Source organism: Giraffa tippelskirchi, chromosome 8 (assembly GCF_054371585.1).
Source record: "Giraffa tippelskirchi isolate mGirTip1 chromosome 8, T2T-mGirTip1v1.2.pri, whole genome shotgun sequence".
Taxonomy (NCBI): domain Eukaryota; kingdom Metazoa; phylum Chordata; class Mammalia; order Artiodactyla; family Giraffidae; genus Giraffa; species Giraffa tippelskirchi.
In genome coordinates, this window is record NC_137282.1 from 133,022,868 (window position 1) to 133,038,347 (window position 15,480).

The 15,480-nt window shown below is 58.3% G+C and overlaps 1 protein-coding gene across 4 annotated transcripts; it reads right to left on the minus strand.

Annotated features, from left to right (window-relative positions):
* Window positions 1-235: 235 nt before the first annotated feature.
* On the minus strand, window positions 236-15,270 carry CUL7 (cullin 7). Of its 4 annotated transcripts, none has more exons than XR_014061841.1 (26): window positions 14,931-15,270; window positions 13,493-14,080; window positions 12,909-13,060; window positions 12,278-12,775; window positions 11,407-11,548; window positions 11,117-11,313; window positions 10,650-10,878; window positions 9,650-9,887; window positions 9,455-9,560; window positions 7,422-7,649; window positions 7,069-7,159; window positions 6,794-6,965; window positions 6,509-6,614; window positions 6,107-6,202; window positions 5,796-5,971; window positions 5,573-5,706; window positions 5,064-5,246; window positions 4,721-4,827; window positions 4,456-4,638; window positions 3,139-3,299; window positions 2,760-2,976; window positions 2,333-2,645; window positions 1,490-1,635; window positions 1,231-1,361; window positions 941-1,146; window positions 236-628 (listed from the first exon to the last, which is right to left on the minus strand). XR_014061841.1 is itself a non-coding variant. In XM_081518702.1 (26 exons), exons 2-26 carry the CDS (start codon window positions 14,070-14,072, stop codon window positions 305-307), a joined length of 5,112 nt encoding a protein of 1,703 aa, XP_081374828.1. In that variant the 5' UTR covers window positions 14,073-14,080; window positions 14,931-15,270; the 3' UTR covers window positions 236-304. The 4 variants fall into 4 exon arrangements, 3 of the variants coding, with proteins under 3 accessions (XP_081374828.1, XP_081374830.1, XP_081374829.1); XM_081518702.1 differs by having other exon boundaries at window positions 1,235-1,361; XM_081518704.1 differs by having other exon boundaries at window positions 1,235-1,361; window positions 4,721-4,820; window positions 5,060-5,246.
* Window positions 15,271-15,480: the final 210 nt, after the last annotated feature.

Consider the following 15,480-nt stretch of genomic DNA (forward strand, 5'->3'; position numbering starts at 1 on the left):
TGCCAGGTGAAAGCTCTTCTGACCACATACCCTCCAAGAAGGCCCACCCCTGGAGTCCACTTAACTCCCCCGGCTGAGAGGGGGGTGGGGTGCTCAGTCCCACACAGCCTGCCATCCTCACCCAAAGGACCCTGGCATGGCATGATTCAGCCTTGGAGCTGAGGACTCGTATCTCCTTTCAGCCAGGAAAGTTCCCACCCTTGGCAGACCCCTGGCAGTTACCACACAGGCCAAATAATCAAACTCCTGCATTTTATTCTGTGGAAAGCCCCGACCCTACCTACCCCTGACCCTGTCTCCAGGGCTACCGGAAGGTAGAGAAGCTCTGGGTGCTTGTGCAGGAGGCGTAGGGCACGCCCCGGGAACGGATCTGCAGGGTGTGGAAGGTGAGGGGTGGGTTGGGGCCCAAGGAGCCTGGGTTCAGGGACTCAGTGTGAGGCTCCATGACAGTCATGGGAACCGCATAGGACAGCATCTGGGGCCGGTCGTCCTGGCGTCTCACCGTGCCCTTGCCCAGCAGGTGCAGGATGCAGGAGAGGACATCAGCACTGCTGCAGGTGGACCCCCTGCCAAGGCTGCTGACCAGGCCCCTGGGAGGACACGGGCCCTTCTGCCAAGCCTCCAGCACCTGGTGTGGAGGGCCAAAGGAAAAGAGAGGTCAGGGATGCCCAGCTTACCCCACCTCTAGCCCCTAGTCCAAGGACAGCGAGGCCATCAGATGCACCCCAACCTCACTTCTCACCCACCTACAGGGTCCACAGTGAGCCCAAGACTTCATATGGGGATCCACCTCCTCCTAGAGACTGCCCCCCACCCCGCAGGGTCCCCACCTCCTCCTGGAGACTGCCCCCCACCCTGCAAGGCCCCCACCTCCTCCTGGAGATTGCCCTCCAACTGGCAAAGCCCCCTCACCCACCACTCACCACCCACCCCTGCCTACCAGGCAGACAAGCTGGTCGATGTGCAGCCCCTCGTCCCCGTGGGCTTTGAGGATTCGGACGATGAGGCAGTTGAGAAGGTTCCATCTCTTCTCCAAGTTCTGGCCCTCTTCATCCTCAGCTTTCAGGTATGTCTGAGCTGGGATGAGCCACACGTTGCCCCTCCGAGGCCTGGGTTCCTCGCTGCTGTCTCGAATCTTGAGCAACCCTGAAATAAGCACTGGTTACTTGACAGGGGTCCCCCGAGGACACTGGCCCCAGCTCAGGACACAGGCCCCAGTGCCCTAAGTACAGACCTGCTGGGGTGTCCTTTGTCTCATCAAGGTCCAGGGGGCCCCTTGAGGAAGTCAGAGGCCCAATTGCCTGATTCAGCATGTCTGGAGGGAGCCCCGAGAGTGCCAGCAGACTCTCCACCGAGACCGCCTGGGGGAGAAGAGGGAAGCATCAGGGCCTCCCAGGGTGGGGGGGGGGGGCAGGGAAGAGAGAGGGTGGAGAGAAGAAAGAGGTCGGATAGGTCGCGAGAGCAGGGAGGCACGGGGGAGCTGGGCCACCTTCAGCTCGTTGAAATGCAGCAGCAGCCACATCTGCACGGTGGACACATGCAACGTCTGGTCCCCAAACTGCAGCTCTGCCCGGCCCAGCCATGTCCACTGCAGTCGCCTTTGTGGGGCCTGCTCCAGGGCAGGGTAGCTCTGACCTGAGTGTCAGGGAGGTGGCAGGAGTCGGGGGGCTGGTGAGGACACACCATCGCTGGAGTTTTGTCCCCACTAAACTCTGCAGAGCCTCGGGTCCAGCGTGTCTGGACACTGGCTCTTGGTCTGAGCTTCCAGAGCTCAGCCTTCCTTGAGTCTGCCTCCTGGGTTAGCCTCAGGTATCTGGGAGCCAACCCTATGCCAGGCAGCCTGTGATCAGTGCCTCTGAGGGGTTCTCCGTTTTTTTAAGGGCGACAAAGCCACGAAGTGAGAAAGGACTGGGGCTCTCATCAAACTGGAAACAATGTCTTGAAGCTGGTGGAAGAACTCCCTGAGGGCAAGGTCTCAGTATCACCCACCTCCTTTGTCGCTGCCCAGCCCAGGATCAGCCCCCAGTGGGGAGCTGAGGTTACGATGACTGACCAGGAGCCAGACACCCACCACCTTCTGGGGACCTCAGGTGCCTCCTGCCTCCATCCTCCCCACCATAAAGGGAGTCCCAGGTCATTATTTGAAAAACAGAACCAGCAACAGTCCCGGGATCTGGTGCCTTTCACCCCACCCCTACTCCAAACTTAAGCTCCAGTCTTTTCTTCCCAAATCTACAGGCTGCCAGGCCCAGGGGCCATTGCCAAGCCCAGGTTCTTTCCCAGCATCCCATCCTCTTCCCAGGTCCCCAGTTCCCTCGGCCCAGCTGCTCACGCTTGTTGTAGAAGTTGGAGTATCGGTTCAAGGTGCCCCTCAGGTAGGCAGGCAGGCAGGTTCTGGGGTTCAGCGTGTGGCAGATGGAGGCGGTGGGCCAGCAGCGTGGTGACAGGACGAGCACAGACACTTCTGGCATCGCTCCTTCATAGTAGAGATCCTCGCTCTCGTCTTCCTCCTCTTCCTCCTCCTCCTCCCCTGCTACGCCGCCAGCTGCTGCTGCCGCTGCCGCCACGGCCCCAGCTTCCAGCTCAGCTTCCTCCCCGGTCCCTCTCTCGTGCCCCCTGCCACTGGCGCTGGCCTCACGGCTCACCTGCAGATGGAACGCAGGGTGCCCCTAAGCCAGCTGGCTCCTCGGGTCTGTCCCAAGCCTCTCTCTGCCTTTCTCTCTCCTACTTGCTAGTTTAGTTCCCTTCCCCGCTCCCACCTGTATCTTCTTCTCTGTGTCCTCCAGCTTCAGGAGTTCCTGATCGAGCCGTTGGAGCTGGTATACGTGGAACTGGCGCTGCAGCTCCTCCGAGGTGCTCAGGCTCCGCAACATCTGCTGGGGGAGGCGGTTGGGGAAGCAGGGGCCGATCTGCTCCAGCACGGCCCCCTCCAGCCAGCTGGAGCCCACGCCCAGGAGACGGTCCGACATGTAGTGCCTGCAGCGTGCACAGCCCAGGCCGAGCCTTGGTGAGGGTGCCTGGCAGGGCCTCCCACTCAAGACTCCAGCCTGCCCAGACCCCAGCCCCCCAGGCCCCGAAGGCTTGCCCTGCCTATCATCCTGCCTCCCCCCACCTCCCGCTTCCTCGGTCCACACTCACTGGTAGTAATGCTCGAAAGTGGTGGCTATCTCCAGGCCAGAGAAGATCAGGACAGTTTCCAGGCATCGCTGCAGTTGGGCCAGCATCTCCATTCCCCGGGCCCCACCGATCCGGCTGCCCTGGATCCGCTGGTCAATGTGCCGGGCAAACTGTTCGCTCACCTGGGCAGTGGGGAGAGCACAGGCAAACCGTGAAGGAGGCGAGATTGGGGTGTGTTCAGGGTGGTATGATCGTAGTCAGAAACTGAAGGAGAGAATGGAGCTGGTGAGTGGGAGCACAGGGAGGAGGGTCTGAGGAAGGAAGTATGAATGGCCAGCAGCTTTATCAACTGGTCAACAATTTTATAAAACTCATAAAATCATTAACAACTGTGTACATTAACAATACTGGAACTTCCCTGTCCAATGGTTAAGACTCCAGGCTACCAACGCTGGGGGCCCGGGTTTGTCCCATGTGCCACAACTAAGACATGACACCCCCAAATAAATTCAATAAAATAACATTAAAAAAATACTAACAGTGATAAAAATGATTTTCATATTTAGCATGTCTAAAATCCAACAGTAATAATTTAACATAAGGAGACAAGAACACAAGGCCACCGAGATAAAGTGAGTCACACAAATTTTCTGATTTGTGAACTCGGAGGGAAGGGACTTCATCTATCTTCAGCTCTTATCACAGTGTCTGACACATATTAAGTGTTAGAAGTGTTAGTCGGTCAGTCATGTCCAAGTCTTTGTGACCCCATCCCACTAGGTTCCTCTGTCCATGGGATTCGGCAGGCAGTTAATACTGGAGTGGGTTAAGCACTCGTTAAATATTTTTGGAATAATAGGAATGGTGGAGGAAATTATAGTACATCCATTTGATGGACTCTATGCAAAAACTTGAGGACAAATAGCAACACGAAAATGACTTTTAATGTAAGGGTTAAAAGAAAACAGGATAAAGCATTTAGCTACTCGTGGGTAAAACTATGTGAAATCAAGCATGTAAGTAGAAGAAGGTATGCAGAGATATATTAGGATAGCACAAAGTGGGTCATTTTTTTAATCTTTTTGTATGTGTGTGTGTGTGTGTGAGATCTTAGCTCCTTGCCCAGGGATCGAACTTGGGCCCACAGAAGTGAAAGTACAGGATCCTAACCATTGGGCCACCAGGGAATTCCCTTTTTTTTTTTTAGATATTTGATAACATGGTCTATACCAATACATGCTTCTTGCTGAGTGGGAATGTAGGGGGTGGGCAAGTCTGAGGAGGGGAAGAGAGAGTTTGAGGGGAGAGGCCCCAGGGGAGGGGACACAGGAGGCTTACGTGGGCAGCTCTGAGGAAAGGCAGCTTCAGTAGGGCACCGGCACAGCCATTCTGCAGCGCCAGCAAAAAGGCTGCCCGTGGCCCAAACAGCTCAGAGCTCGACTTCTGCAGGTTACTGAAGTGTTCACAGTAGCGCGGCACAAAGTCATCGTCCCGCCAGTGTGAGGTCAGAAAGCTGTGCACCTGGAGGGTGGGAGGTGGCAGTGTGAAGGCAACCCAACACACCAGGGGCACAGCTCCTCCCTCCCTCCCTGCCCTGGCCCACCTGCTCCTCCACCACTGCCCGCCAGCAGCGCGTCAGGTTTCTCATGATGCTGCTGGGAAGCCCCCGGGTGGCCAGGGAGCTCCAGTCGTGGCTTCTGTTTCTGCCCTCTGTGGACACAGGGGAAGGGGCAGAGGAAGGGCGGGGGCGGCCCCCCAGCTCCTGGGTCCCGTATTCAAGGGGGAGCCCAGGGGATCTTTCCGGACATGCTGCCCACCGAAATGATGCTCCCGGGGGGTGGGGGGTGGTGGTGACACAAACCAGGAGACGAGCAGCAGGCTGAGCGTGCAGGGAGGGGACAGTGAGGAAGGACAGACGCCTCCTCGACCCAGCTCCCAGCACTCACTGGGCCGAGGCGTGGCCACCGCCGCAGAGGGCGCCTCGCAGGGCTCCACGTGCACCAGCAGGTGGGTGAGGCGGCGCACCCGGGAGGAGAACGCTGCCGCGCGGCTCTGAGGGTTGTGGGCAGCCTCCCGACACTCCAGGTACTGGTCCAACAGCCAGCCCAGGGGGCTGACGCCTTCTTCATCTGGAGGGGGTGAAGAGCAAGCTAGGGCAGGGCGTGTGTGCAGAGCCTGCGGGGGAGGCTGGCCTGGACGGGCATGCAGAGGAAGAGCAGTGGACCGCCACGGGAGGGGAGGGAGCAAGGCCCCTCCTGATTGCGTGGGGTCAGTGGGCACCTGGGACACATGGGAAAGGAGGCGCCCCTGGGCTGTGAGAAGCGGGGGGCTTGGGGAGGCCAAATACATGCAGGTGCCAAATGGGCCAAAGGCGTCACCCAGGGAAGACCAAGAAGGGGCTGGTGAGTGGGGCTGAGCATCGGGATGGTGAATGGGCCAGGGCAGGGGCAGTTACCAGGGCAGGTGATGTTCTGCACCAGGGGGCTGACCAGGGCCTCCCAGCAGGTCTTGCCCAGTGCCTGGGCGGCCTCTTCGTCAGGGAGGAAGCGACTGGCAAAATTCTGCTCGTGGTGTAGGGCCCCGTTGAGTCTGGGGAGGGAAGGTGTTGGGGACTGAAGGCCCAAGTCTGCCAGCCTGAGACTGCAGGCTACCCCTCAGGCGCACACGTGTTCACACACCTGGAGCTCAGATGCAGGAGCCCCCTGCGGTCCTCTGCGATGTCCTGGCTCCAAGCCTGTGCCCGGACCATGTAGAAGAGGCGTGTGTGGCGGCACAGCTGCTCCCGGAACACTGGCCAGAACGTGGGCTTGGGGCCCAGGACCTCCAACCCCCGAATGCGTGTGTCAATGCCGCCCTGCAACACACACAGGCCTGTTTCCACCAGCCCCACACCCTCCTCAGGATGGGCTGGAGTGCTGGTCCAAGAACTGCAAGTCAAAGGGCGCAGAGCGTGGGGCCCACGCCCCCCGCCCGTGTCCCCCAGCCCCACCTGCTGGCAGCGCTTTATGCGGATCTGGATGACGGGCCAGACGCGGCTCAGGTTCTCCAGGAGGACCACCCGGCTGGCGGAGGGCATCACGTTCACCTGGCAGGGGGTGGGGGGCGGGCAGACAGCACGGTCACCGCCCAGTGTGTGGATGGGAGTGCTGAAGGCACCCTAGTCTGCTCCTGTCCCCTGCTGTCCCTCCTTCTCCCAGCCCTGGGATGCGTGCGGTCCTGATGGAGGGGGTCCCAATGCCACCCTCACTGCTCGGGGCCTGATGCCATCACAGGGGCACAGGGACGGACTTCACCTTCTGTGGGGCTCAAGATGGAGGAACACGGGCCTTTAGGGATGTGGGCGGGAGGGCGGAGCCCACAAGGGGTGGCCAAACGGCCCAAGGGGCCCTACCGAGTTGAGCTCCGTGTTAAGGGAGGTGGCGCTGTCGCCCCCGAACACCACCACCCTGGCTGGCATGTAGCTCAAGTCCTCGCTAGCCACCAGCAGAGCCAGCTGCCTAGGAGGGAGGAGGGCAGAGGAACCGGTCAGCATCAGATCCAGTTGTGTCCCCACAGACACGGCCAGGGGTACCTTTTGGTCACATTCAGGGGGACAGGGGGCCCTCCCCAAGACCAACAGCAGGGAAGTCACAGGAAGGCGTGGGTGTGTGCCAGGCGCAGGCCTGGGGCGCGCGACCTGATGAGGACGCCCTGCTGCATGTGCAGGGTGATACGGTGGGAGCCGGCGCTGCCACTGGACTCCCAGTAGGTCTTGGGGTTGCGGTCCGTCAGCTTGCTGGCCCGGTGCGGGTTGGACGACACCTCCACCTTCTCCCAGCACTTGTCCTCCTTCACCTCCACGCTGCAGCCTGCAGGCCCGCGGGAAGGGGTGGTGGTTACAGCCTGGCAGGTACACGGGGGAAAACACACAGAGGTGTGGAGACTCGGGGTGGTGAGGGCACAGGCACGAACCCTGGCACAGGTATCTGAGGAACACGTCAAAGAAGGGGATGTTGATGGGGCGGTGGGTTCGTCTGTGGTCTTCGATCTGGCCCAGCACCATCTACAGCCGGAACATGGAGAGAAAGGGTGCAGGGAGCGGGCAGGGACATGGACATACACGTGGAGGAAAAACCCAGCAGCCATGGGACCTCCTCCATGACACTGGCAGAGCAGGGTCAGCAGGCCAAGAGGGGCCAAGAACCAACGCCCCCCAGGTTCACTCGACTCACCTGCCTTCCAACTTCAGGAACATATCCCCTGCCCCTGCCACTGCTCGGGTTTCATACTCTCACCCCGCTGTGAACACACAAGCGTCCCCTGACCTGGATACAGCCTCCCAGGATGTTGGTGGTGAGCTTCCGGTAGAGGTGGGCGTGCTTCTCACACTTGAACACCATGTCCCGCAGCTCCTGAGCCAGCTCCAGCTTTCCCAGGTGCTTTTCCAGGGCCTTGGAGATGGCATCCCGGGCTCCCAGCTGATTGAGCACCACGGCATAGTCCCTGCTCACGGAGGCCAGTCGGTGCAGGAAGAGGATCAGCTCCTGGAGCACCTGGGATGGGCGCAGGGGAGGTGAATAAAGGGGATGGACCACAAGGTGTCTTCAGCAGTACTGACTACACACCTACTGTGTGCTGGGTGCCGGGGCTACTGCAGAGAACAAAGAGTGAGGAAGTGAAGAGACAGGTATGGGGCTTCCCAAAGAATCCGCCTGCCAATGCAGGGGACACAGGTTTAATCCCTGGTCCAGGAAGATCCCATATGCCTCGGGACAGCTAAGCCCATGCGCCACAACTACTGAGGCCAAGCTCTAGTACCCGTGAGCTGCAACTACCGAAGTCTATGCATCTTGAGCTTCTGTTCAACAAGAGAAGTCACCGCAATGAGAACCCCATGCACCACAACGAAGAGCGGCTCTCGCCTGGCACAACTAGAGAAAGCCCATGCGCAGCAACAAAGACCCAGTGTGGTCATAAATAATACGTAAATTAATAAAAAGAAAAGAAGAAGCTTGAAAACTCAGCATTAAAAAGAGAGAGAGACAGGGATGGGGAGGTGTGAGGGCTTGGTGAAATTGGAGAACCAAACAAACTGCAACGGGAAAGCCAACAGGTGCCCTGGACCTGGGGTTGTGGACCACTGACTACGCTGGCAACAGGTGCCGGGGGCAGCTCTGGTTGTTTCTTCTCAGGCCCAGATATCCCAAGGACCAGCTGTGGGGCTGGGTTTTGAGATGCTCAGGCCCCAAGCAGAGACACCTGAGGACAAGGAGGGGGCCAAGAGGGAGCAGATGTGTGTAAGTAAGCCCACCATAGAGCTAAAACCTGGGGAGCAGCCAAAGGTGTGTGCTGCAAACGTGCACTGCCTCTATGACTCTATAGTTCTCTGACCCCTTCCCAAGCCTTCAGGACCCAGGAGTGCTCCAGGGCAGGGGGCTGAGATGGTCCACCCCCCACCTCCTTCACTCCCCTTTCTTCCACAGGCTCAGCCAAACAGGAGCCACTGAGGCTCTTCTTTGTTGTTGGGATTTTTTTTTGGCATCCATTTTTATTTTTTCATTTTTGGCCATGCCCCAGCATAAGGGATCTTAGTTCCCTAACCAGAGATCTAACCAGTGCACCTTGCAGGGAAGTACCACGGAGTCTTAACCAGGAGACTGCTGGAGAAGTCTCCACTGAGGCTCTTAATGTAACATAAATATAACCTTTTATGTAACAAAAGACATGGCAAGTAAGATCACATCTGGGCTTGTTTATCTAAGGAAACACAGGAAAGATACATAAATGAATACAAGTGGTTACCAAAAAGGGGCACGTGGGAGGCGTTGGGAAAACGGGACTCAGGTGGGAGGGAGATTTTTCAGTTTATACCTTGTTGCTGCTGCTGCTGCTAAGTCGCTTTAGTCATGTCCGACTCTGTGTGACCCCATAGACGGCAGCCCACCAGGCTCCTTCGTCTCTGGGATTCTCCAGGCAAGAATATTGGAGTGGGTTGCCATTTCCTTCTCCAGTGCATGAAAGTGAAAAGTGAAAGTGAAGTCGCTCAGTCGTGTCTGACTCTTCACGACCCCATGGGCTGTAGCCTACCAGGCTCCTCCGTCCATGGGGTTTCCCAGGCAAGAGTACTGGAGTGGGGTGCCATTGTTACACTGCTCTAATTTGTGAACTCTGTGAACAGGATGACCTTTTTAAAATATATATATAATTCAGTTTCAAACATAAAATCCAAACCAAGAGTACAAAGGCTCCATGGTGCCCTTCTGAGCCCTGCCCGGGGGGTGGGCAGGTGGGTCTGCCTTGCCAGAAGGTGCCTGGCCTCCTCCCCTCTCAGCATCTCCCCAGGGCAGGGTAAGGGTACCTCTCGGTCAGTGTTTGGGGACCGCAGGCAGGCCATGCAGGCGTCCATGGCTTCGTGCCAGGGGAGCAGCAGTGCCTCAGGGAAGTCCACCAGCTGCATCAGGATTCTGGGGAGCGTATGGGGGGGCAGGAGGAGAGAGATGCATGATCAAGCTCAGAGACCTCTGCCCCGCCCCAGCCCACTGCACCCCCTCACCTCAGAACAGCCAGGTGCAGGGGCTTGTTGGCGGCAGGAGTGTCGAGGGTCCGCATAAGCACGAGGAAGGGCTGGGGCTGCCGCTGCAGCTGCAGAAGGAGGGGCTTGGCCTCTCCCTGCCGGGGACCCTCTGAGCGGAACGCTCCCTCCAGATCCAGGAAGATTTTCCCAGCCGGACCGAAACCCTCTGCCAGACGCTGCAGCGGTGTGTTGGAACCCTGAGTCGGGGCTTCTTTTGCTACAGGAGAGGGGAAGTCACAGGAGTTGGCCACTGTTAGTGACGGGAAGGGTCAGAAAAGGAGAGACACATTCGTAACTCTCTTGTTTCCTCTCTTCTCCTAAAAATGTTTTTGATTTTTTTGTTCCCCCTACAAGTTAGGTTCTGGGGATCTCAGAGCTCTTAATGTACTTGTAAGACAGCTTCATGACAAACTTTTTATTTTGTTTTCTTAAAATAGCAAGGGAGGGATTTCCCCGACAGTCTAGCTCTGTGCTTTCACTGTAGAGGGCTGGGTTCAGTCTCTGGACGGGGAACTAAGATCTCAAATGTTGTGAGGTGAGGGCTTCCCTCCAAAATAAAGCAGAAGAGCTTCCTATCCGCAAACAGGACAGCATTTTCCAGAAGCATGCAATAATCTGTTTTTCCCTCCAGCAGAAAAAATTCAATGTGAGGGCTTTCAGGGCTTCAAATCTCTTGTGATGTTTGTTCTGTTTGGCCCTGCCTCTCACCTTGCAGGATCTTACTTCCCCGACCACAGATTAAACCCAGGCCGCTGTAGTGAAAGCCCAACAAGTCTTAACCACTGGACCGCCAGGGAACTCCCTCCTTCATTCTTTGGAGGGAGCACAATGTCTGCTTCTCCATTCACTGCTAATCTCAACATTTCAGACTCCTCCTAAACTGCCATCGGTCTCAAGGCAGGATTGCACAAAACCCAGCAGAGACGTCTCTCCTGGGCGTTAGCCAGTATGCAGAGCTGCTGTCCGTGTAGCACCCCACCTTCCACTCTGGCTGTGTCAGCTGATTCCTGAGGCTGGGCCCGGGCTTCCAGTAGGGACGGGTGGGCTAGCTGCCCTGCCAGGGCCTCAGGCCCATACTTCCTGTAGACGCGGCAGTTGAACAGGTCCCTGAGGGCGCTGTCGTCGAGTCGCTGTGGCAGAGCCAGCAGCAGGTCCTGGGCCAACTCCGTGGGCACAGCCAGTTCAGCCAGGATCTCGTCATCCAGAACCTGCCAGCGGGGGAGACGCTCTCGCTGCAGCGGCTCTACCCATCTGCAGAGGTGCTTGCCAGGGGAAGGGTTCTCTGCTTGTGCCTTCTCCACCTCGAACCTCTCATGGCAGGCTGCTCCCAAACAGCTCACCAACACCCCCCATACATCCTAGACCTCTCTCCGGCAGCCCCTTCCGCTGTTGACCTCTGGTTCCCATCCCAAGCCTTCCACACCCCCTAACACAGTCTGGCTCTACCTCCCCATCCAGGTTCTCCTGAAGGATCTGGAGAACCTCCTGATGGTCGGGGCCATCCAGCTTCTTGATGAAGAAGAGGAGTTCCCACCACTCGGCCTGGGTCAGGTGTTCACTCTCCTCAGCGTCCTCGTCCTCAGGCAATACATAGGGCACAGCATAGAGCTCAGTCATGGGCTTCCAGCGCCAGGACGGCAGGGCTGTGGAAACGGGTCATGGGGCGCAGAGATGTCGCTGTCCGCCCCCATCAGACCACTGCTCCGAGCTGACCCCTGCTTCCTCTCTGGGCTCACCTATACCCACGGCTCCACTGACCGCTGCCCCCTGGTACTCTTCAGCAGCCTCAACCACGTCCTCGATGTCTTCCTCAAAGCCCAGAATCTCTAGCATGTGCCAGTGTACCCAATAGGTGCGGCCTGTTGACTCCCACAGCACCTGGGGGAAAACGGGAAAAATAGAGAGGGAAGGGGCCAAGAGCTTATCTAGTGACTGGCTATGACCTGATGATGAATGTGGACACACAGCCCTCAGGGTAACCACCTGGCCAGGTTTGGAAAAACCTCCAAAGAGCAAAACACATGGTATACGGAGAACCCCCATGAGCACATAAAGGATGCCTTCTCTAAACAGGAACATCTTTCTTCTCTCCTACCCTTGGTGGCCTTTTTTTTTTTAGTATTTATTTATTTGGCTGCCCTGGGTCTAGTTTCGGCATGTGAGATGTTCGATCTTCATTGCGGCATGTGAGATCTTAGTTGCAGAGTGTGGGATCTAATTCCCAGACCAGGGATCGAATTGAGGCCCCCTGGATTGGGAATCTGGAATCTTAGCCACTGGACCATCATTGAAGTCCCTGTTCTTGGTGGCTTATGCCCCTATACTTTCTCCTGGCCTTAACCACACTGTCTTCCTGAACTTGACCTTAGGAATGGTCTCACTGTTACCAGGTTCTTCATGGCATTGAGTCTCCCTGGCCTCAGAGTCTTCTACAGACAAATTTTTTCAGCCCTCCAAATGGCTCCTCTCTCAATCACTGAACCCCTTTTACCATCCCAAGCTTACTGAGGGTTTTCACTTTGAGTAGCATGCCGGAGCCCCCAGCATGAAGCATGAAGCCCCAGCTATGCCCCATGCAGACAGACCCCCAGCCATGGCCCTGCTCACCTGCACGGGGGGCACGCCATTGTTGCTCTGCCGGAACTCGCCCTCGTCCCCAGCACTGATCTCCTCGTAGTCATCCAGCATCCGCACTCGCATCCCCGGCTGCAGTGCATCGCGCACATACAAGGCATAGGTATTGCCACTTGCGAACTCAGAGCGAGGTCGAAACCGCCTTGACCTCCTGCGGGAAGGCAAGGGCTGGGCAGGTGGGAGCCCTGGGCCCTCATCCACCAGCTGGGGCTGGAAGATAGAACCGGAGGGCTGTCCCGAGGGCCCCTGTCTGCTCCAGGCCCGGTCCCAGCGCATGGCCTGCACCAGCTCTGAGATCAGCGTGCCCATGGCCATGCTGAACTCCAGCTCCAGGCGACCTCTCTCCCCACTCAGCTCCTCAGGAGTGGAGTTCTGGGCTCCTGGTTCCACAGCAGTGTCATTCAACTGATCCAGAAGGAAGGTGACATGCAAATAGCGCTTCACCAGGGAGAAGAGCAGCCTTCCTGGGACCTGCAGGACACAAATTTTGGTCTACACTTACCTTGTTCCAGCTTTCTCTCCACACTGTCCTCTGAGGACAGGTGCAAAGGTCTGGCCCCCAGGTTTTGTCCACAGCTCCCTCCCAACACTCCCCACAGAATACCTGTGGCAGCTGAATGCCATCAAAAGACATCGGGTGTTCAGAGAGCGTGGCCTGTGCAAACAGTGCCAGCAGAGCACAGCGGCTGTCAAAATCCAGGTGTTTCTCAATGGCCTCTTGCTGGCTTAGTGAGAAAAGGATCTGGGTCCGGGTCCCTGGAACCCACATTCCAATCAGTAAGGGCTCCTAACCTCGTCCTTCCCAGACTTGTCTCGCGGACCCTCTACTCTCAGTTCACTCCTTTTGCTGTCACACAGCAGAATGACATGATTTGCTGATTTGCTTCAAAAGCCAAAGCTTACTATATTATTCTACCTTTTTACTGCCTCATCTGCAAAAGTTTAACAGTCTAAAGTCTTCCTCTGCCTAGGAAAACAGTTAATAGGAGGTTCTTGAAGATTCAGCCTCCCCTTTCTGCAGAGATGCCCACACTCACCTTCCCACCTCCCTTTCTCCAATGCGGAGAGAAGGGTCACAGAATCATTTACACACTCCTGAGATCAGAGGCGCCTATCATAGGGCCCTGTGAGACGCTAAGCTGACCCAGCCCCTCTCCAGCTCCCCTTCCTCCCCACGCTGCCCCTCACCAGCATCATGGGAGGCCAGGGCTTGAATCATCCGGCCTGCGCTCCAGCGAATCTGATAATCGGGACAGCTGAGCATGTGCATGAGCAAGTCCAGGACCCTTGGGTCTTTGAAGACCCCGGTGAGGGGCTCAATGCTGGCATAGGCGCTGAGCACGTGGACAGTGTGAAGCAAAGGAGCGGGAGGAATGGTGCCCACACATTCCTCCAGCTGCCGAAGGGCCCTCTGAATCAGAGACTTCACATCGGTTTCCATCTCCCCCAGCACGGATTTGTCCAGTGCTCCAGCCTCCCCTGCTGTCTCCTGGGAGGGCCCAATGACCTGGCCATCCTCGCCCAGCATCTTGTGGCAGTTGGCATAGATTTCGTCATTGGACATCCACAGCAGGATGTGCTCAGCCTTGCAGTCCACGTGGTTGGAGCCCCCTTCCCCGTCATCCCCGCGCCGGAGGATGAGCCAGCGGATCTGGTACTCAGGATGCCCATCATGGCCCACTCGCTGGCGGATCAGCTCGTCCGGATAAGCGTGCAAGCCAGGCCCCAGGGGCACCCTGAATTCCCTGTAACGGAGTTCCCCCACCATCTTGGCACCTGGCAACACAAGGGAAAGAGAACAGGCAAGCTAGAGTGAGAGGTCAGAAAATCAAGGACATCCAGGAGTTGGGATAGCAAATTGGCAACAGCTGCTGGGCTGGGTGGAATGAAGCAGGGTCCAGGAGTTGCCTGCGCTAGGCTGGATGGGGCCAGGCCTAAGCAGAGCAATACTGGGGAGTTTGTTCTGAAAGAACTCAAAATTGGCGGGCTAAAAGGTGAGTCCAAGGCCCGGAGTGCAGCATGGAGGGAGCTCCTTTGGAGCAATGGGGAGGGGACAGTGGGGGCAGGGAAGCCTTGGAATTAAAGTGAATCCCAGGGCCCTGGACACCCAGCAGAGGACCCGGGAAGCGGGTATGTGATGCCTAGAGGGATGTGTGTTTTGGGGTGTTGAGTTTGGAAAACAGAGTGTGTATGGAAAGGGGTGGTAGCTCTAATGATTGAAGCATGGAAGAGTCTGCAAGGTCAAGAGACCCCGAGATCTGGTGATGGAGAGAGGGCGCAGGGCCCGACGGGCTGGGAGGAGGGGCTGGTGGACTGAAGGCACCCAAGGCTGGAGGCGCTGGAGCATCAAGGTCGGTGGGGGCGACGTGAGGACCCTAACAGTGTGCACAGGAGACCTGGTGGGTGAGGGGTGCGAGGTTTGGGGGACCAGGATGGAAGGCCGAAGAAGCCAGGGGCTCGCGGCAAGGTACGGAGCGGGGGGGGGGGGGGGGTGCTAGGCCAGAGAAACCAGAATCCCGAGGCGCGGCGGGATGGGGACTCGAGGCCCGGGGGTGGGGGGCTGGGGATGAGTGGGCGGAGGAAAACCCGGGCTCGGGGCGGGGGGCCGCGGCGGGGCTCGGGCCACCTCAGAAGTCGATGGGGGTCCCGGCGCGAGGCCTGTCCTTCGCCGAGCTAGGAACGCGGTGCAGACGATGGCGGCGGCGCTGGCGGAGATTTGGGCTCCGCCTGGGCCCCCTGAAGGGGTCGAGGCGGAGAGGCTGGAGGGGGCGTGTCTCCGCAGGCCTGGAGGCCGCAGGGGGCGTGGCGCGCGGGCCCAAGAGCCCCGGGGGCCGGGCGGCCGTCAGCGCCCCGCCCGAGCGCAGGTCCGGGGCCCGGCAGGGCGGGGCCCGTACCCCACCCGCGGCACCGCCCGCCCGCCTCTGGGATTCCCGCCGCCCGCACGCCCCGAGCCGCCGCTCATTTCCGCCGAGCTGGGCGGAACACTGGGGGCCCCGGGGGAGCGCCGGGGCGGAGCCCCCGGTGCCACCTCGGCGACGCACGGCACCTCCTCCCCGGCGCCGCCCTTTCCTCTTCCTTTTCGTCCCCCTCCTTCTGCCACCGGAAGTACCTGCCGCTCTAACCAAAGTCAGAATTGGAGACGACTTTGGAGGTCATTTACTCCCCCTCCTCCGTGA